This window comes from Triticum aestivum, chromosome 5D (genome assembly GCF_018294505.1).
Source record: "Triticum aestivum cultivar Chinese Spring chromosome 5D, IWGSC CS RefSeq v2.1, whole genome shotgun sequence".
NCBI lineage: Eukaryota > Viridiplantae > Streptophyta > Magnoliopsida > Poales > Poaceae > Triticum > Triticum aestivum.
In genome coordinates, this window is record NC_057808.1 from 311,884,904 (window position 1) to 311,907,332 (window position 22,429).

The 22,429-nt window shown below is 42.1% G+C and overlaps 2 protein-coding genes across 2 annotated transcripts; both read left to right on the plus strand.

Annotated features, from left to right (window-relative positions):
- Nucleotides 1-962: 962 nt before the first annotated feature.
- LOC123121404 (uncharacterized) lies at nt 963-3,877 on the plus strand. The gene is made up of 4 exons (XM_044541363.1): nt 963-1,235; nt 1,334-1,526; nt 1,945-1,951; nt 3,602-3,877. Exons 1-4 carry the CDS (start codon nt 1,002-1,004, stop codon nt 3,819-3,821), a joined length of 654 nt encoding a protein of 217 aa, XP_044397298.1. The 5' UTR covers nt 963-1,001; the 3' UTR covers nt 3,822-3,877.
- A 16,343-nt stretch (nt 3,878-20,220) lies between these two features.
- Nucleotides 20,221-22,088, plus strand: LOC123124754 (serine/threonine-protein kinase BLUS1). The gene has a single exon (XM_044545314.1). The coding sequence runs from the start codon at nt 20,287-20,289 to the stop codon at nt 21,841-21,843; it is 1,557 nt and encodes a 518-aa protein (XP_044401249.1). The 5' UTR covers nt 20,221-20,286; the 3' UTR covers nt 21,844-22,088.
- Nucleotides 22,089-22,429: the final 341 nt, after the last annotated feature.

A 22,429-nucleotide genomic window follows, 5' to 3' on the forward strand; every position in this document is an offset into this window, starting at 1 on the left:
GATATCTCAGCTCCTCGGGAGCCGGCCTAGCGAGGCCGCCCCCAGGGAGGTCTTGGTATTGTCTGCCTCGCGAGGCTTGGCCCCTCACGAGGGTCTTGGTTTGTCGCTGCTGAAGCTGGGCCGTACCAGGCCGTTGGTGGAGCCACGCTTCGGGCCGCAGGCAGGCAAGTCTGGGCACCCCGGTCCCAGAACCCCGACACCCAGGGCTTGTGGCCTCCCCGTAGGTCTTCTGGCCTCCTCTCCAAGTCTCCTGGGTGTCTTCTGGTCCAAGAAAAACCATCGCGAAAGTTGTATTCCGTATGGACTCCATTTGATATTCATTTTCTGTAAAATTCAAAAAAAGGAAAAAACAGAAACTGGCACTAGGCTTTGAGTTAATATGTTAGTCCAAAAAATAATATAAAATAGCATATTAATGCATATAAAACATCCAAAATAGATAATATAATAACATGGAACAATCAAAATTATAGATACGTTGGCGACGTATCAGTAGGCACAAAGTTAAAGAAAATGGAAGGCCCCGTCAAATTTTAAAACATTATAGCTGTGCACCTTAGGAGCCTCCTCAGACATTCTGCCTTTTCAGCCATCCGATCAAGCTTCTGAACATTCCTGGCCATCCGATTGGCAGCACTTCCCGCAGTAGATAGATTTACGGGCCAGCATTGTTGCGGGTCGGGCGCATCGTCAATTGGGCAGCTGCTCCTGGAACAAAATCTGTAGATTCTGGCTTATTCGGGTTACAGGTACGTACGCGGACCCGTTAAAGGCCAGTTCTTTTGGTGGCTTCTAGAATAAGCTGCAATAAGCTGCACCCTACCTAATCTATAATACCTAAATAGTTCATCCCCACTAACTTATTTCTCTTGACATGCAGCCTATCCACCTCAGCAGTTTCACCACATCATCAACTCTGCCACGTCATGTGTTTCGTTTCTGGCATACCGTGCTGTGCGGCATGTACGAGGATGGCCTGCTAGCCGTTGGCCCATCTGCTAATGGCGCACGTCGGGGTCAATCGCCCAGACTGCTCATCTTCACCGCTTCTCCTCCTGACTCTCAATCTCCCCACCACAAATGCGCGCATGAAACGGATTGGGGCAGGCGAGCGATCGTATCCTTCATCACAATGGAGGTGTAGAAGAAACTGGTGGAGACCTCCGGCAACTGTCCACCCTTTAAATATTGTTCTGCAGAAATTTGTGCCGGCGCCTCTGCTCGAGATCTGCAAGGTGCCCGTCTGTCTTCTTCCCCACGCTATTTTCCAAAAGAACCTGATGGATTTTCTTCTTCCTCACCATTTTCTCCATTCCCTTCGTTACCACCACAGCTGGGTGTACGTGCTTCATCTCCAGATTCGTTATTTTCTCTGCCGATAAGTCAACGCGAGTTGAATCTCCCCACCACCGTCGACGCTCATCTCCTTCCGGTGCGACGCGTGCCGGACGAGGCAGATTGGATCCCTCGCCGCCACCACCGCGTCGCCGCGGACACATGCTCGGAGAATCTGAATGCCTCTACAGGTACACCTTCCTCCCTTATAAGCTGCTCACTGCTACAGCCTTTTAATCCCCAATCGATGGACTCTTTCTTCCTGCCGTTCAATTTTTTCATGTACAAGAATCGAAGGTGGTTGGATTTAATAGGAGGAAGCGAACTGGTACTGGAATTCCTAGACATGTGTTTCTGAGGGAGGCAGGGCAAATAATCTAGATTAGGGGGTTAATTGATGATATTCTGTCAACGTCCCCTTCCTGAGGTAGATATAAGTTCCTTTTGGAATAGGTTCTGAATGTGCCCGCTCTTCCGTGAAAAAAAACACTCCTTAATAACTGAATAATATTTGTGCTTCGAATTTTAAGGGGCTCCTATTAATTTGTATCTATTCTTTTCTTTTCCCTTGAATTTATAGCTTATTGCATACTCTTTTGTTACAAACAGGTTACAGGTAATTGGATGGTGTTCTGGGAGTTAGAAAACGAAATAGGTGGAATGATTGATGCTACAAACATATATATTGGCACTATAATGTTCTTCTTACCAGCTGAAGCTAAATAAAAGTAGTCTTACTTTGCTGGTAACTGCTATCAACTGAAGCTTATTCTGCATGATTTATGAGCATGGGCAACATTGATCTCTCTATATATAACTCCTGAACTTTTGTCCATATTTAGTTTACAGGCAAAGCTTTACCGCCCTATCACTTTTCCTGGATAAATAATGCGCTCTATACTTCCATATTTAGTTTACAAGAAAAGCTTTACAACCATTGGTTTTGTTGCTTTTGTACATTCTTCATTATCTTTACCCAGATTGCAGATTTGCACTGAATTAGCAAAAGTAAAAAAAATGCAGGCAAAGTGCTCTTACGATTGTTTATTTGGTCAGTACCAGATGTTTTGATGAGTTATATCATTGCCTTTTATTTTGAATGACAAACGTAATTAATGATTCATGCATGATGTACATACATGCTTTACTACCCAGTTCTGATGCAATAGTGACAAAGCTTTTTGATCCATCGCTCTCTCAAGTAGTGACCATCAGGATTATACAGATCACAATAGGCATGCCTCTTTTATCATTCCATCACTATATCAGGTATATCTTTCCCTCTAAAGGGTTACAAATGTTTTGACCTACACATCTTAAGTTTATGCTGGAAATATATCTTCCAATGCTACACTGTAGTTAAAGTTGAAAATCGAGGATCTATTTTAGTATTTAACACCATCTCAAATCATGAGAACCTTAAGATTGTGCTTAGTAAATTGCATTTTCAATGACGGTGTTTATTTGGTAGTTATCTCCATAACACATTTTGGCTTATTTTTTCGCATATTATTTTGCCATGCCAAGAACTATAGAACTCATGCAGAGATGTTTGTAAACGTACTGCATTTGGTGTCTGCTTTCTCATCATAAAAAAAGAAGAGGCTAAGGTATCCTTTTTGGTGGCACAAATTTGGTTCATGTCAATAAGAAAAAACTTCGCACCTCAATTTAACTTTTGCAATATATCATTTTTGTGACCTCCAGTTTCTTACGTTTTTGTATGCAACTTGCAATTGTTCCTCCATTATATAATTCCTTATAAACATCTTTTCATCAGTCACAAACCATTACGTGTTGTTCACCGGTGTTTAATGTAGGTCGTATGTAATCCCTTCCAACACTTGATCAGGCTAACTGTGTTTATTTTCCACACAAAAAGGCTAGCTATGTACATGTCGATCTACATTTATTAGGTTGATTTATTATATAATAAACCTATACCTGACAACCAACACACTTTTTTTTCCAGCTATATAGGTTAAGGAGATGTATTTGGCCACCTTGCCTGGATGTTTTTCTGCAAATATGTTATGTAGTACATACACTCTATGATTGTCTCCTTTTTTTGTTATCTCCCATACTTCCTAGGGATTTAGTATGTTGTATATATATTGAACAAGGGCACTGATGAATTGACTTGATGAGTTTTGTTTTAGACATATGGCATTCCAAACCATTTTCAGATTTTCTGTTAACTATGCTATGATGATTACCAATTCTGTAAATGATTTTCATTGCCTGATGACCATTCATATCCATCCAGCCCAGCTTTGGCCATTTCTCACGGAAAGGAAGTTACGGGCTGGCATGGCCCAGTTAAAATCAAGGGGTGGGGTCAGCTAAAATCAAGGAGGGGTGAATTCATGGTGGAGAGGATGACACATCTCCCTGTGAAATCAGTCCGTAGCACACTTTCCGTAAGTGTAGGATTTTTGTTAATACTGCTATTTTGTTTTGGTCCAAGGTTGAGCTTTGGGGAGTAAACACAAGTATTGTAATTTTTTGATTGGGGACCTTCAGTGTGGTATCTCTGCTTTCATTACTTCTCGGTTAATCCTTCATAAGCCCTTTTAGCTTTAATGATTAAAATATGTAGCTTATGTGCCTTTCCTTTCAGTGGTACTCTATGAATAATCTCTTCCCGTGGATTTAAACTCCAAGTTAGCCATTAACACATGGTTCTAGAAATATGGAGTGTTTGGTCGACCAATTCAATGATTTTGGTGTTATATTGTAATGCATGTTTTACTCTAATACGTGCAATACTCATTCTTATGTCCGTCGTGCATTGTACATCTTGGCAAGCAAAGTATTTTTTTTGGATGATCTCCTTCAAAACATTTGTTCCATTTACTATGTCGCATATTGTTAAGTGTGTTACCAAGGCATGATGTACTATCCTTTTTCGTACATTGAGCCTTTTCATGTCTACCGAAATACAACTTTTGTCTCAGATTGTTACAAGAAAAAATTTACTACTACAAGTTTCCGCAGCAACACGCGGGATGTCATCTAGTTTATTCTAAAAGCCCAACTAATTTATTTTTTTAGAAGCCTAGTGGTTAAGAATTAACTAATAGGCTTCTAAAAGGAAAATTTTAGTTGGGCTTCTGGAATAAGCTGGGTACGAGGCAGCTTATTCTGGAAGCCCGAAAAAGCTAGCAAGAGAACTGGCCTAAAGCTGAGCGACCGCTCCATGCTCCACCCCACGAGTCACGACTCATCCACTCATCCCCTTCTCCGTCTGCGCCCCTCCCTCACCCTCTCGTCCATGACCTGAATCCTAAGTGCGCGGCGGCGGCAGATCCTCTCCTCCGTGGCCCCTCCCCGGCGAAGCAAGCGACGCCACATCATTCCTCTTGACATCAAGTTTTGTCTTTTACGGCAACATCGGCCATAGGTTCGCCGCGACTGCCACTGTGGGCACTGATGGAAGCTAGCTCCACTCTTAGGTATGCCGCCGCATCTATCGTCGTTCTGTCCACCTTCTTCCCTGTCTTCCCTACTTCTACGGTTGCGGATGCAGATTTTTGACATCGATGACAAAGGAGACGAGAAAAACTCGAGGCCGCGCTTGGAATCCGTGGTACTAGGGTTCAGTAAAAGAGGAGCACGCGATGCTGTTATGGCCATGTTTACGTAGTTTCTACCGTTTTTAGAATTGTTGATTCCTTCGTGCCGCCGCTGGCAATACGCAACTCATATGGCGAGATCGACACTACAAGTTCCTGGTGAGTTTCTTTATTCTCTCTGTTCGTGCTTTATTTTAATTCACCTATTCAACCGTCACTTCTCTCTCGCCATCGTGGGCCTCCCGTCTCTGGATTCAACAACCAATGTATGTCCTGCACATACTGTGTGACTGTGTCTACTTCATCGGCTACTTATTATCCTGCTTTTTTTATCTCAGTTGTGCTCGAGTGATAAATGTCAGGATACTTAGTGGTTATAGTGGGCGGATAATTGAGCAGCGAACACTACTGCTCAGATTTTGTCTCCCATTTATCCATGATTTGGTGCTACATATGGACAAGTTTAATTAATATCATGATTGTGCAAAAAATAAATTGAAAGGAGATGAACTGAAACTAATCTCACAAAAAGATCACTCGATGCAAATATATCTGCTCAATACAGTAGCTGATTTGTAAAATGAACAAGAGGTAGAAAAACTAACCAATTTGTGGAAGCGTAATGCAAGACAAATTCATATTCATATGTTATACGAGTAGTATATAAGTAATTCCTACTTTATAGTAGGAGAATCCATGTCATACTGGTGAACGTGAACCTGCAATATTTAGCTCATTAGTCCTTGCATGACAAAAATTGTACTATATATTATATGGCTAACTAGTTTTTGGAGAATTTATATTTCGTACCAAAAAATTGCAGGTGTGGTGTTACTTAGTTACAAATATTGTAGGGTGTTTTTTGGCTTAGCAAACTTGACTGCGGTATGTAGCATTCAGACTTTCAATTCATGTGTGTGCTAAGCAATCTGGTTTGGTTCAAGTTTCAAATCCATGTATAAACAGATTGCTGGGTGTATTACGTCTTAACAAACCTTGACATATGCTATATGTAGCTTTCAGACAACCAACTATTTTCATGTAGATTCTGGTGGTCAACTAAATCATGGATAAATTAGATGTTACAACAAGAGAAAATGTACAAAAGTGATGCAGAACCATAATGATCAATGGTTTTACATTTTACGGGGCAATAATGGTTTGATGTTACGAAATTTTGTAGTAACAGGCATGGGAATCCTTGAGGAATACCCAAGCCAAAGTCAACATTGTTAAATTTGTTATGTGTTTCTCCAGGTCTGTGATCATTGGGATTATCCCAACATTTGAACATGACTTGTGCTCGAGGTAATCAACCTTACTTTGCACAGTAAAACATATTGTTTTGAATACAAAGCATCTTTGCTAAATTGAGGAAAATGACATAACCCTATTTTAGTTCACAGGTTGCACAGAGGTTATCCAAGCTGAAAATGTGTAGGATAAAAGTTGTTTGATTGCTTGTCCTTTTTTTCCTCCGTATCTTTATGCATCTTTCTACTATTAGTAACTTCCTTCTTTCACTCTATCTTATCTTTCTAGGCTACCATTGTTTGACGTGATGCTGTAGAAAAGTGGAACTTTGTTTTTGGCTCACTAGGCATTTATTCATAGGCAATGCAACCTCCAAATATTACCTCATCAGTCTCAGTCAAAACGAAAGCTTCGAATTGGAATTGACACTAGAGAAATTACAGAATTACAAATAGAAGACCGGACTTCCTAATCCTGGGTGTAGGTGTACTCCCTTATCCAAGTTTTTCTTTTCGAGACAATCGAGACGTGGATCATGTACAGAATATCTAACCATGCTTGCAGGCTATAGCAACAGTAATCCCGCTTCTGTTATTTGCGTCTTTTTCCACTTTCTCTTGTGAAAAATTGCTTGGCTCTTATATTTCCCTTTTTTGAGAATGTTGGCAGTTATTGACAAGAGAACATCATTACAATCATGCTCTTATATCTCTGAAGTCTTTGTGAGACGTTCACTTAAGGTTGTATAAAGTGAAAAGACATGCAAAGATTCGCAATATTTATTTTTGTCTCATGTTGAGCAGACTCAATGTACGGGACTTCATAAATTTACTACGGGATCTTTCAGTATTGATTCAGTTGCTATGTGTGCACTTGAACTTTTTGTTGGGAGTATTTTAAGATGCTTGAATCATGTGAAAATACATAGCTATTGTTCTTAATTGTCATATAGCAATATATTTGCAATATAAAACGAAAGCTGAATCTAAAGTTGTTCTATACCATGTGAACGCATTATCTTTGCAATATATTTCCTCCGTCCTTAAAAGAGTGTACTTCCAACTTTATTGGAAAGTCAAACTTTTTTATGTTTGACCGTATTTATACAATAATAGACCAACATTTATGCCATCAAATTAGTAGCGTTAGCTTTATGATAAAATATATTTTTCATCATATACCTATTTGGTTTCACAAGCATTAACATGTTTTTGCACAAACTCGATGAAATTTTGAGATAGTTTGACCCTCCAACAAAGTTGGAAATATACTCTTTCAAGGACGGAGGGAGTATATTTCAATACATGTTAGTGACCTCTGACGTGGTTGCGGCATGGTTGGTGACAAGATAACCTAACAAATATAGAAGAATAGTCACATAAAATGGTCAATAGTTGGTTGGGGTAAATGAAACGGATAAGAAATTCAAGTGTTTCGCCGAAAATAGGAGTTTAATTCTCTCATGCATCCATATATTTAAGATATTCCTACCATTCTATAGGAAAAATAGACGGGTGCAGCAACGCGCACCGTCATGGTCTAGTGATAATCTGAAGCTCAATATAGACAGTGTGCATATATATGGTCAAAACCTTGGAGGGTCTGGATCGGTTGCATGGGATGGAGAAGTGGTTACAGAGAGAGAGAGAGAGAGAGAGAGAGAGAGAGAGAGAGAGAGAGAGAGAGAGAGAGAGAGAGAGAGAGAGAGAGAGAGAGAGAGAGAGAGAGAGAGAGAGAGGTGATGTGAATGCATTGATGATCCGTTCATGGCGCAACACTTTAATGAAGGAAGCAACAAACTTGTCCTCCTCAATTGTGTCGGTTCGTGGATGCAAATGGACCATTGGTCAAGTAGGACCTCAACAACAAGGTTTCGGATTTCTCCCTGGTGACATCGCTTATGTAAAGATCTGTAAGTCCAGTATCGAGATGCCAACGATGTAGCACATGAGTTTCCCTAAATCAGTGTTTGTATTTGATACGTTTCAAACATATCTATAGTTTTTGCTTGTTTCATACTACTTTTATATAATAATTGCATACTTTTGGCACCAATATTTAATATTTTTCTGGAATAACATATTAATTCAGTGCCCACAGTCAGTTGTTGTTTTATGGTATTTTTGGACAGGAATCAATTTTGCAAGGACAAAAAAATCAAATAAAAATACATCGCGAAGTTTCAGAAGGATACAAAGTTGGGATCAGCTGAGATAGTGAGAGAGGTGCCCTAGGGGCCCCAGGCGGCGATCCCATGAGGTCAACCCATAGGCCACGAGGTGGGTTCCTGGAGGCACATCTCCACTGCCTCGCAGAGCAGACGCCTTTATATTTCCCCCAGAATTTAAGTTTTATTTATTGAGGAATATTCCGTCGCTACCACCTCTCTATTCAGTGAAGATCCAATCTGGAGGCCTTTTTTGGCACTCTCCCGGAGGGGCGATCCATCGCTGGAGCCATCTTCGTAAACCTCGCTGCCACCATGACCATGTGTGAGTAGTCCTCCTTGAACTATGGGTTCATAAAAGTATCTAGATGGCATTTTCCTCTACCTTGTTCTTCAATACAAATATCTCATGAGTTTTCCTACATGATTGAGATCAATTTGATGTAATTCTTTGCGTCATTTTTCGGTGTGATGAATTGTTACCTTATGATTAGATCTTCATGTGATTTCATTGTGCACGTGCAGCAATCCATGAGGAGCTTACCAAATGGTTTTCTTTATTATACTATATTACTCAACATTTTATAATTATTTGTATTTAAATTTGTAGATATGTATCTTTACATTCCCTCAGCGCATACATGCAGCAATGCGCGGGGTATCATCTAGTTATAAATAATATGCAATCCTCTTGTAGACGTTGATATTAGTACAAAACATCACCAAATAAACTTGTAGCATACACAATTGGTGACTAATCTAGGCTAGCCGTCACACTAGATTTCTCTAATATGATACATGATACGTCCATTTTACACCATAATTATCTAATACTCCCTCCATCCCACAATGTAAGACGCTTTTTGCAAAAAGATCTTACATTGTGGGATGGGGGGAGTATTATTTAGGTTATTTCAATGTTATATTCCATAATATGATGCAATTCTAATGTCTTTTCTCTCTTAAAATTCAAGATATATCAAAGGAGGGAGATTGCCCGCACCTGGAAATCTGACCTGAAACAATGACAACAGAGATAGCAATTCTCCGGAGCTCAAATTGACGTGAAATTTTACGGAGACTTGGAATAGATAAAAAATACTGAAGCAAAAATTACGCTAGAGGGGTGATGCGCCTTGAAACTACGTCGGTATTTTCCCAAAGAGGAAGGGATGATGCAGTACAACTAAGGTAGGTATTTCCCTCAGTTATGAAACCAAGGTATCAATCTAGTAGGAGAACCAAGAAACACTATGTAAACGGTACCTGCACACAAAGAACAAATCCTCGCAACCCAACGCGTAAGAGCGGTTGTCAATCTCTCATCGGTAAAAAGATAGATTGGTTTGTATGTGTTTGGATAAATAGATCTGAATAAAACGTGAAATAAAAGATGCAAATAAAAAGTGCAACAAAGTATTTTTGGGTTTTTGTAAAAGTAGATCTGAAAACAAATATGGTGAAAAATAGATCTGAAAGTAATATGATAAAAGATAGACCCGGGGGCCGTAGATTTCACAAGTGGCTTCTCTCGAGAAAATAGCATACGGTGGGTAAACAAATTACTATTGGGAAATTGATAGAAGATCGAATAATTATGACGATATCCAAGGCAATGATCAATATATAAGCATCACGTCCAAGATTAGTAGGCCGACTCCTGTCTGCATCTACTACTATTACTCCACACATCGACCGCTATCCAACATGCATCTAGTGTATTAAGTTCATGGAGAAACGGGGTAATGCAATAAGAATGATGACATGATGTAGACAAGATCTATTCATGTAGGAATAGACCCTATCTTGTTATCCTTAATAGCAACGATACATACATGCCTTGCTACCCCTTCTATCACTGGGTGAGGACGCCGTAAGATCGAACCCATCACAAAGCACCTCTTCCCATGGCAAGAAAAATTGATCTAGTTGGCCTAACTAAACCAAAGATTCGAGGAAGAAATACGAGGCTATAAATAATCATGCATATAAGAGATAAAAGAAACTCAAATAATATTCATGGATATAGTCTGATCATAAACTCAAAGTTCATCGGATCCCAACAAATACACCGCAAAAAGGTTTACATCAAATAGATCTTCAAGAGACCATTGTATTGAGAATCAAAAGGAGAGAAGAAGCCATCTAGCTATTGCCTACTGACCCGTAGGTCTATGGTGGACTAATCACGCATCATCGGAGAGGCACCAATGAGGATGATGAACCCCTTCGTGATGGTGTTAGATCGGATCTCGTGGTTCTAGAACTTGCGGGGGCTAGAATTGTGTTTCGTCTGCTCCCCTAGGGTTTCTAGAAGATTTGGGAATTTATGGAGCAAAGAGGCGGTTGACCCCTGTGGGCCCCACAACCCACCAGGGCGCACCTGGGCTCCTACGCGCCATGGTGTCTTGTGGTCCCCACGGGCCTCCTCCCAGGTGCTTCCTTGGCTCCCAAGTTGTCTTCTAGTCCAAAAAAATCTCCAAAAAGTTTTGCTCCGTTTGATAGGGATAGTCTGTGAAGTAAAAAACAACAACTGGCACTGGGGACTATGTCTATAGGTTAATCCCAAAAAATGATATGAAGTTGCTATAAAATGATTGTAAAACATCCAAGAATGATAATATAGAACAATAAAAAATTATAGATATGTTGGAGATGTATCAAGGGGGCCCACCAACCAGCCACATGGGCAAGTAGCGTGGCGACCCCCTGGTCGCGCCACTTGGCCACCTTGTTGGTGCAATATATGCCTTCTTGTGTTTTGGAGATTGTTGGCAGAAACAAGTATGGACTGATTTATTTGCTAGTGCATACAGAGAGAAATAGTCCATACAGAAACCAAAGAGAATGTTGTCTCTGGTGCCAAGTTCGAGGAACTTCACCGAAGTATATCTGCGCTGCAGAGAAGAATGAGCTACATCTAGTGAAGGTACGTAGACGAGAAGACTACTGTAAAGGAATTATCCCCTCGAAAGATTACTGCTGAAGCAAAGCATTTGGCTCGGTGTTATTGTGCGAAGAAATTGACTGCAGCGAACAAAAGTCGAAGACAAATTGAAGACGTAGTATTCTTTTCGTCTTTCTTCTTTGGTTCATTTGAGTAATAGGACCTCTAGACTATTAAGAGGGGTATAGGCTCTCGAAGCTTAGATCCGTTGTGATGCTTAGCCCGAACCTATGAAAGTTGCGAGAGAAATCTCTTTATGTTCCGAGCAAATACTTGCCAGCAAGAGACTATGATCTTTTTCGCTGCGAGAGATTTGTCTCAGACCGAGGAGTTAGCATTACTTGCTCCGCAAGTAATGTTACCGTTATGCTCAAAATCCGATCGTTGGACTCGTGTCATTCGGCCATTGGCTGCTCTCGATGTCCAATTTGGTCATTTCCCTTCAGGGAAGGCTGCGGCTATAAATAGCCACCCCGCATCGGCTTTGTCTGGTGGCTGCTCTGCCTAAGATTTCTGAGAAGATTGATTTGAGCACCCCCTCTCCGAGTGATTTGAGTTTAAGATCTACCGAGAGAAAAATCAAGAGCCCAAACTTAGACAGTGGTTGAGCATCACAGTAGTTCTGAGTTAGAGTTCTTGTACCTATTACTCTTGAGAGCTGCGCACTCTCTAGACGGATAGGTTTCGGCTCGAGTGTTGAAGAGTTGTTGTCTTCCCCGAGCTAGATCTTCAGCAACCAAGAGTGATTGTGGTTCGCGAAGGTCGACCGAAGGTTTGGAGATCGCCGACAAGTATCTACCACGAGTGAAATCAACAGAAGTCTGATCAGCTTTGAGTTGAACGAGAATAGGGTGAAGAGAGTTTATCTTCCGTGTTAAGTCACAACGCCTCCAACCAGACGTATCCCTTTGGCAGAAACATGAACTGGTCTACCAAATCTCTCTGTCGCCATCGAGCACCACTGGTTCAATTTACTTCACTTCATTACTTTCGGCAGTCTTCATACGTGCTCTGTGACGATAGTTATCTCATCAGTTATTTTCTGTTGCATATCATTCGGCTCCACTCTCGCTGTGACAGTTATCATTCGTTGCTCACATTGTTGCACCCTCATCATTCTGTCATGCTACCTTAGTTCTTTTTATCCTCTGTGCTGTGATCTTTTACATCAGTATAGTTATTCTTCATAGTTATCCATCGCAGTTTAATTCTAGCTATGTGTCATGATATTGTATCTGTTGGCATATTGCATTACCATCGGTATCATCAAGCCTGTTGTATCCTATGCTCGAACCATTATTGCATCCCACATCGAAGGTTTTGTTCCTCAATAGCAAGCTTGATTGAGTTCGTATCTACCATAGCTTATTTTTGTTGCTGTGTTTGGGATCAGTTCAAAACATTTGAAAGAATTTTTGAATCTCCCATTCACCCCCTCTAGTCGATATACTCTCGGTCCTAACACACCTAGGGCCCTAGAGGCTCTCCTCCCGATGTCCTTCTCCTATATGAATCCATTAATCCTAGAAACAAAATCAAAGAAGACTTTCGGGACCAACCGTTGCTGTCTCGAGGCGGAAACAGAGGCGGAGAACTTTTGATCTGCGCGGAGCGATTCTATCGGGGAAACTTCCATACGGAGGGGAGAAATTGAAGCCATCATCATCACCAACGCTCCTCTCAGCGTGGTAGGCATCATCCTGATCAACATCTTCACTAGCACCATCTCATCTCAAAACCCTAGTTCATCTCTTGTGTTCAATATTTGTATCAGACCTCATATTGCTACCTAGGGGTGCTAGTAGTGTTGATTACATCTTGTACTTGATGCTAGTTGGTTTACTTGGTGGAAGATCATTATGTTTAGCTTGTTGATTGCATATTTATAACTACTGAACATGTTCAAAATTATGAGTTGTGAGTGGGTCTATTTGTTCTTGAGGACATGGGAGAAGTCTTGTTATTAGTAATCATGTGAAGTTGATCACCGTTCAATGTTTTGACATTATGTTGTATTGTTCTCTAGTGGTGTTATGTGATCATCGACTACATGATACTTCATCATGTTTGTACATAGGGGAAGGTATCGTGAAATTAGTTTGTAGATGATGGGATGCGGGAGTGACTGAAGTCTAAACCCTGCTACTTGTGACCTGCGTTGGGATTTCCTCGAAGAGGAGAGGATGATGCAGTACAGTGGAGATAAGTATTTTCTCAGTTCAGAACCAAGGTTATCAATCCAGTAGGAGAATCAAGCAACATTATGTAAGTAGTACCTGCACACAGGATAACAAATCCTTGCACCCAACGCGAACAAGGGGTTGTCAATCCCTCGACGGTTAATTGCAAAATTAAATTATATGGCGATAGATAAATAGATCGCACAAAAATATAAAAACAATAAAGAAAGAAAAATTACAGCAAGGTATTTTTGGATTTTAATATATGATAAAAGTAGACTCGGGGGCCATAGTTTTCACTAGAGGCTTCTTTCGAGAAAATAGCATACGGTGGGTAAACAAATTACTGTTGGGCAATTGATAGAAAAATAAATAATCATGACGATATCCAAGGCAATGATCATGTATATAGGCATCACGTCCGAGACAAGTAGACCAAAATAATTCTGCATCTACTACTACTCCACACATTGACCGCCATCTAGCATGCATCTAGAGTATTAAGTTCATAAAAAACGGAGTAATGCCTTAAGCAAGATGACATGATGTAGACAAGATAAACTCACACATGAATAAACCCCATCCTTTTACCCTTAATAGCAACGATACATACATGTCATGTCCCCTTCTATCACTGGGATTGAACACCGCAAGATCGAACCCATTACAAAGCACCTCTTCCCATTGCAAGATAAATCAATCTAGTTGGCCAAACCAAATCAATAGATCGGAGAAGAAATACGAAGCTATAACCATCATGCATAAAAGAGTTCAGAGAAAACACAAATAATATTCATGAATAATTTGATCATAAACTCACAATTCATTGGATCCGAACAAACCCACCGCCAAAAAGAATTACATTGGATATAATTCCAAGAACATCAAAGAGAACATTGTATTGAAGAACATCGAGAGAGAAGAAGTCATCTAGCTACTAACTATGGACCCGTAGGTCTGTGGTAGCCTACTCACGCATCATCGGAAGGGCAGCAAAGTTGATGTATAGCCCCTCCGTGATCAATCGGCCCTCCGGCGGAGTGCCGATGGAGGCCTCCAGATGGGATCTCACGAGAACAGAAACTTGTGGCGGCGGAAAAAGTATTTCGTGATGCTCTCTGCTCTGAGGGGAATTTTTGGGTATTTATAGAGGCAAAATTAGGTCAAGACGCTCTGCGAGGGGCCCACAAGCCTGTGGGGCGTCCCCCCCGGAGGCGCGCCCCACGAGCTTGTCACTCCCTCGTGGGCCTTCCGATCTCCCCCCGAACCTTCTAGGGTCTCTTCTGGTCCAGAAAAAATCAATCCAAAGTTTTTTCTTTGTTTGGACTCCGTTTGATATTGATTTTCTGAAAAGTAAAAAACAGGACAAAAACAGCAACTGTCACTGGGCACTAAGTTAATAGGTTAGTCCCAAAAAATGATATAAAGTTGCTTGTGAAGGAATATAAAACATTCAAGATTGATATTATAATAGTATGGAATAATAAAAAATTATAAATACATTGGAGACGTATCAAACTCCAATTTATGAATTGTTTCATGAGGGGTTGTTTTGGATCTATATGTCTAATGTTATGGTTAGATTTAGAGCTCATGTCACTGGGAGTCAGAGAACTTGCATCACATTTCAGTTTGGTGCTATAGCTTTGAAAATACGGATTTACGGTCACCTAACTTGACTCAAGTGTGCATATACGATCACAATATGCGTATATGTGCAATGTATTTTTTTACAAATAACACCCTCATAATTTTATTTTCCAAAAAAATCAACAACCATGACGCATTTTCACACAAAACCTTCTCATAATTTTTTATTTACAGAAAAACCGGACCAAAGTACTGCACGTATGTGCGAAAATTGTAACACCAAAAAACCCGCTGGGATCAAACCCATGACCAGCTGTTTAACACGACATAGTCAAGCTACTTCACGTGTTCACGTCGGGGTGTCTAACATGGATAAGGAGTATGTATGTATTAACCGATGATGCATGTGGAGCTTTAACGGGCTGCGGATACTGCTGCCCATTTTGCGCGCACTATTTTTTAATATATTTGTAAAACTAAGTTGTAATGTTATGTTCAAATATTTGTACAGACAATAATTAGTAAATAAAAACATACAAATATAAACCGGTGTATTACATACAAAATATTTAGTACACCGTAATTAATAATTATGCTTGTGTTAAAAATATTATACATATTAGATGATGATTAGTAAATATTTTTTTTAAATATAAACACGTATATTATATATTAAATATTTAGTAAAATATTTTATAAACCTGAGTATTATATAAACATGTGTGTTATATAAATGTGGGTATTGCATATTTCATTTTCAAATGTACAATTCCAAAATATTATTTAATTATACAAACATTCAATAATTATGCACGCATTTGTATAGTTCAATGTTTGTCTAATTCAAAATATTCATAACTTAAAATTTAAACTGTTAATGTGAATATTCAATCGTCGCTAATATTTAAATTATATAATATTTTTGAATGTAAGTCACGAGTAAAAATTATGCACAAGTGAATATTCATAAATATTTGTACTCATCATTTTATATAATTTAGATATAAGCGCATGTGTATACATTTTTAGATTCATTAAATATATTTATTTATTTATTTAATAAAAAATCAATGTTGGTTAACTAAATATTTTTTATATTATTCACGTGTTTATATTTAAATGTTTTTATTTACTAATCATTGTTTGTATGTATAGTGTTTTTAACACAAAATATTTGACTACAATTTTATTACTTATGTTTTATAAATCTCTTAAATTCTTTTATTATTTGCAACACCAACAACAACAAGCCTTTAGTCCCAAACAAGTTGGGGTAGGCTAGAGTAGTCCTGGCCATGGGCAGCCCGGCCCGGCCCGACCCGACGCTGCTCCTGGGCCGGGCTCGGGCCTAGATTTTGAGCCCGATGGTCGGGCCGGGCCGGGCCCGTACCCGTCGTTTTTGCGCTTTTCTGAAGGGGCCCAGCTCGAGGCCCGGCGGGCTTTTATGCGTTCGGGCCGGGCTTGGGCCCAAAAACCAGGCCGGGGCCTAGGTTTTTTGCCTCGGGCTTGGCTAGGCCCGGCCCGAGGTTTGGCTAGGTATAGGCTAGAAGTGAAACGCATAAGATCTCGTGAGTAACTGATGGTTTTGGCAAATGGATAGCAAGCTTCCACGCACTCCTGTCCATGGCTAGTTCTTTGGTGATACAACGGTCCCTTAGATCTCTCTTGACGGACTCCTCCCATGTCAAGTTCAGTCTACCCTGACCTCTTTTGACAGTATCAGCACGCTTTAGCCCTCCGCGATGCACTGGAGCTTCTGGAGGCCTGCGTTGAATATGCCCGAACCATCTCAGACGATGTTGGACAAGTTTCTCTTCAATCGGTGCTACCCCAACTCTATCTCGTATATCATCATTCCGGACTCGGTCCTTCCTCGTGTGGCCACACATCCATCTCAACATGCGCATCTCCGCTACACCTAACTATTGAACTTGTCGCTTTTTAGTCGGCCAACACTCATCGCCATACAACATGACGAGTCGAATCGCTGTCTATAGAACTTGCCTTTTAGTTTTTGTAGCACTCTCTTATCACAGAGATTGCCAGAAAATGGGTACCACTTCATCCATCCGGCTTTAATTGGATGGTTCACATCTTCATCAATATCTTCATCCTTCTGCAGCATTGACCCCAAATATCGAAAGGTGTCCTTTTGAGGCACCACCTGCCCATCAAGGCTAACCTCCTCCTCCTCGTGCCTAGTAGTACTAAAACCGCACCTCATGTACTTGATTGTAGTTCTACCAAGTCTAAAACCTTTCGATTCCAAGTTTTGTCTCCATAGCTCTAACTTCCTATTGACCCCCCTCCGACTATCATTGACTAGCCCCACATCATCTGCAAAGAGCATATACACATAAACAAATAAGCAACTGGAAGACAATAGAAGATGTCTACTATTTGACTGAACCCATGTTTGAACGATTTTTCTATTTGTTTGTTGTCTTTAGTTTCAATCACTTATTGTTGAGGTATATATGCAAGTTCTATGCAATCTGTTTGTGAATCATACCGTCGTCTGAAAATTACGCTACTATATGCTTGCTCTTACATATTATGCAATAGTGCAAGTTTACACGATCTATGTGCAAGTTTTTGTCATCATTTGGTTATTTTTTCCTTTGTTTTATCTTTTATTTTAGGATAATATCAATGTCCTTAAGAAATCATATTATACGATAACATATGTTTTTAATTTAGTTTACATCGTTACTGAGAAGAAATAAAGTGATTGGCATGAAAAAACCCAGGCAACTTGCCAATACATGATCCCATTTTTTAGGTATAGATGCAGACAGACTTGTGGTTCAAACTGCCCCGCATCAATGTATGAACATGCAAATTGCCTCTAGATGATAATAATAACTCTTGCAAATTCTCACACCATATTGTTGATTAATGTAAGCATGTATATTTAATGTTTCACCTTTTTGACCACATTAAAACTCACGTGATGTGCCATTCAGCTTCAGCGATCTATGATAGTGGTTAAAACTCGACAAGAGCGTATAACCAATATTGAACTACTTATGTGGAGGACTGGTAGCATGTACATAAGTTTGTACCTAGAATGGGTTCTCAATGCCAGAGATTAACCCTATTGGTTTCAGTTGTTACAATCAGATTTCTTTGTCAACTCAAGGACGGTTATGTGTTAACTCTTCCACCTGCAATCATGTGGTGTTAGTGGATAAAGTTGAATATGAAAATCATGACATTGATCGCTCCTTTCCATATTAATTGTATTTTAGAAAAATGTATTTATTGAAAACATGTTAATGTAAGCAATGACGTGTGTCCAAACAAATGCAGACCTGCATAATGTTAGATGTTGCACTGCATAGACTACACATTTCTCAACAACTATTGTTGTCGATTTAGAAGAGAAATTGACTGGGAACTTAAATCATTCATGGTATTTTCTCGATTAGATCATTAGATTGAACGGTTATTTACTGAAACCCATAGTGGAACATTGGAGTCGGCTGGAAGTATGAATTTAACGAGGTTATCTCTGTCAGTTACTATTCCTGAGAAAACTATGCATGTTTAACCTTCCCAATGTTTCTTCATCACAGTTGATTTTGCTTAAACCGGCCAAGGCGTGAGGTCAAAAATTGCCCATTTTATAATCGGAAACGCTTGCCCTCACCCGGCTGATAACGGGATCACCTTTGCGGTCGTCCGATCCAATTTTGATCCTACGGCGGGCAGTGCAACGTGAACTGATCAGCTAGTTTGCAACATAGGCCTTGCTGCAAAGTACGTTGTGCAACACGATGCTTGTTGCAGTCTAACAACACGTTCCGCTGCCTTGAGCGTGTGCCACATGCCCTCATGGCCCACACACCATTGCATCGACCAACCCAAGCCATGTTTCCTTTCCTCTCCCTTATCCTTTAGAAATTTCTCAGCCACTCGTCTCGTCCCCCCCTCTCTCTCATGTATCTCCATCACCACGCTCACGTCGCCACCTTCCAATCACATAGTCCTTGCTGCAAATGGGGGGCAACCAAGTTGGAGACCCATCACAGGACACCACTGTTGCAAGGGAAGATGGGGCGAGTACACACGCTACAAGGCTGCTCATCGGTGCCGGCTAGTGCCTCGTCACGCCATGACCCAATGCCATCGTCGTTCTACAATTGATGTTGTTGTGCCGGTGCTTCAACGCAACATGGGTTCGTCCATGATTTTGGCAGCCTCCCATGATGAGCAAAACCCCCATAGATTTTACGACCGATGTCGCGTGCAAGGCGGCGCCGGGGACGACGTGCTACCGCAGGGAAAGACACAACATGGCTTTTGTTGCAGAAGGCCGAGTGCAACAAGGCTACTATTGAAGAGATCAGAGGGAAAAACGGTTTGGAAAAAATGGCAACAAGACTCCTGTTGCAGAGATCTGAGGAAAAACGGTTTGGAAAAGATTGCAACAAGACTTTTGTTGCGGAAGGCTGAACACAACAAGGCTCTTGTTGTAAAGATTGGGTAACTATTCGAGGCTCCATCGAGTGGCTATGGAGGCGGCGGATCTTTTCAGGTTATCACCCGGCTGACCATAGCGTTGCCCACGTGTGGCACGAACACATAGCAACTCCAAACATTTTTGATGGAAAATTAGTGACGCGAGGATGACAACTTTCTTTTCGGGTGGCAAGTTTCAGTTTTGTAAGGTTTGTTTTTTCTTTTTGAATGGTAACTTTAGTTGTACAAAAGTTTGGGTCGGAGTGCTTTATGCCATACGTGTGACACTTATCATCTGAATTTATAATAGCAGAATCTTTTTTGGATAGAAGGGAGCTCACCGTAAGGGAACAACTATCCGAATTTTTCTGTTGCGATAATCTTTCATATTCTACATCTTGTGATGAATCAAGGGGCTTTTTTTTTCTAAATGCCTTCCGTGCCTCTTCACCTTGAAAGAAAAAGGAAGAACAACATTTGGAGACCACATAGGTTCACGAGATACCCATCTGTTTCCGGCCACAAATCTCTTGGCGACACTACCCTGTGAGCACCCTCCTTTCATCTTTTTCTACTTCACATGCAGTGCCACCCTGTGATCATCTTTCCTCCTGACCACAGGCGATCACGGACATCTCTTGTGAACGCGGCACGCCCCAATCAAGCCGCTTTCTCACCTAGTGTTTGCTGTATACGAGACGCTACGTAAGTATCATCACCAGTGTAGTAGTATGTACATCCATTCTCTCATTTCCGGCCGGCGTCCCCACAGACATGGCAGACGACGCGGGGGCCGGCGGCGAAGCCAAATACCCGCTCAACCCAGAGTGCTACCGCCTGCTCTGCAAGATCGGAAGCGGCGTCAGCGCCGTCGTGTACAAGGCCGCGTGCCTGCCGCTCGGTTCCGTGCCGGTGGCCATCAAGGCCATCGACCTCGAGCGCTCCCGCGCCAACCTGGAGGACGTGTGGCGGGAGGCCAAGGCCATGGCGCTCCTGTCGCACGCCAACGTCCTGCGCGCGCACTGCTCCTTCACGGTGGGCAGCCACCTATGGGTGGTCATGCCGTTCATGGCCGCCGGCTCGCTGCACTCCATCCTCGCCCACGGCTTCCCCGACGGCCTACCAGAGCCGTGCATCGCGGTGGTGCTCAAGGAGACGCTCCGTGCGCTCTGCTACCTTCACGAGCAGGGCCGCATCCACCGCGACATCAAGGCCGGAAACGTCCTCGTCGACTCCGACGGCTCCGTCAAGCTCGCCGACTTCGGCGTGTCCGCGTCCATATACGAGACCCCGCCGCCGGCGTCGTCCTTCTCCGGGCCCTTGACACACGCCCCTCAGATTGTCCTCAGCTCTTCTTCCTACTTCAGCGAGATGGCAGGGACGCCGTACTGGATGGCGCCGGAGGTCATCCACTCGCACGTCGGCTACGGCATCAAGGCCGACATCTGGTCGTTCGGCATCACGGCCCTGGAGCTCGCGCACGGCCGGCCGCCCCTCTCCCACCTGCCGCCGTCCAAGTCGATGCTGATGAGGATCACGAGCCGCGTCCGGATGGAGGACGCGGAGATCTCCAAGAACAAGAAGCTCTCCAAGGCGTTCAAGGACATGGTGTCCTCCTGCCTGTGCCAAGAGCCGGCCAAGCGGCCATCGGCGGAGAAGCTTCTCCGGCATCCGTTCTTCAAAGGCTGCCGCTCCAAGGACCACCTCGTCCGCAACGTCCTCAGCGTCGTGCCGAGCATCGAGGAGCGCTGCAAGGACGTCACGGGCCTCTGCGGCTGCGCCGCCGGGGGCGCGCGCTGCGTGTCGCCGTGCCACGGCCAGGCGAGCGCGAGCATCGTCAAGAACCGCCGCATGAGCGGCTGGAACTTCGGCGCGGACTGCCCGAGGAAGGAAGACGCGGACAGCTTTGAGGAGCTCGACCGGACCGAGACGACAGCACGGCTGTTCCTTCCACTCGACGACGAGGACACCGTGCCTGAGCGGACCTGCGAAGGCGCCGGAGAAGACGGAGATAAGGGAGTAACGGAAGAACAAGGTGATCGAGAAGAAAACGAGGGATCGTTTGGCGTGAAAGGGGTGGTGGTGCCGCATCTGATGACTATCTTGGGAAGCCTCGAGGTGCAGAAACGGATGCTGGCCCAAGAACTGGAAGGTGGCTGCTGCTATCACCACGACGGCAACTGCTGCGGCGAGACGACGGCCAGGGAGGAGATGCTACTCGCGTACGTACGTCAGCTCGAGCAGAGGGTGGAGATGCTGACCTTGGAGGTAGAGGAGGAAATCACCAGGAATGCCCAGCTGGAGGAGCTTCTTCGTGAGAGGGCTGGTTAATATGGAGATAAGCTGGAGACATTTTGCGGGTAGCCGCACAACATGTATGCGTCCATTTCGTTTGCGGATGCGTGTTCGTGTATTTGAATTGTTACAGATACACAATGGCATCCTCGTAGCACCCAAGAAGTAACAATATGTACGTATAATTGTAACATACATTAGGTCATCATTAGGTCATCATTGCATATCATATTTTTATTGCATTTTGGCTTGATCCTAAAAATTCTACGCAACTCAAGGACCCACGGAGAGAGTTGGGAATTTCGTTATTTTCATATTTGAGTTTTCTCAAATTTTGAAAAGAGGATCGTTTGATTTTAGTTATTTTCTCTTTGAATATTTCTTTTATTAAAATAAAAGAGGGGGATAAAATGGCTTCCCCAAAATAAAGAAAAATATTGGAGATTTAATATTAAAATCAAATAAGAATTTTATTCGAAGTTTATCGCTATTTTATTTGAATTAGGACAAATATGTGTTTTCCAAAATTGCATTAGAGTCTCAAATAAATGTTCACCTTGTCCGATAGATTTTTAGAGGGCGGTGAAAATTTATTTTAGGATTTTTGGAGTCGATTTAGTAT

Excerpts from the sequence above, each read along its gene's own strand:
- LOC123124754 (XM_044545314.1), top strand. The coding sequence starts at position 20,287 with ATGGCAGACGACGCGGGGGCCGGCGGCGAAGCCAAATACCCGCTCAAC.
- LOC123121404 (XM_044541363.1), top strand. The coding sequence starts at position 1,002 with ATGGCGCACGTCGGGGTCAATCGCCCAGACTGCTCATCTTCACCGCTT. Across the intron at positions 1,236-1,333 it reads CTCTGCTCGAGATCTGCAAG|CTGGGTGTACGTGCTTCATC; the intron begins GTGCCCGTCTGT and ends TTACCACCACAG.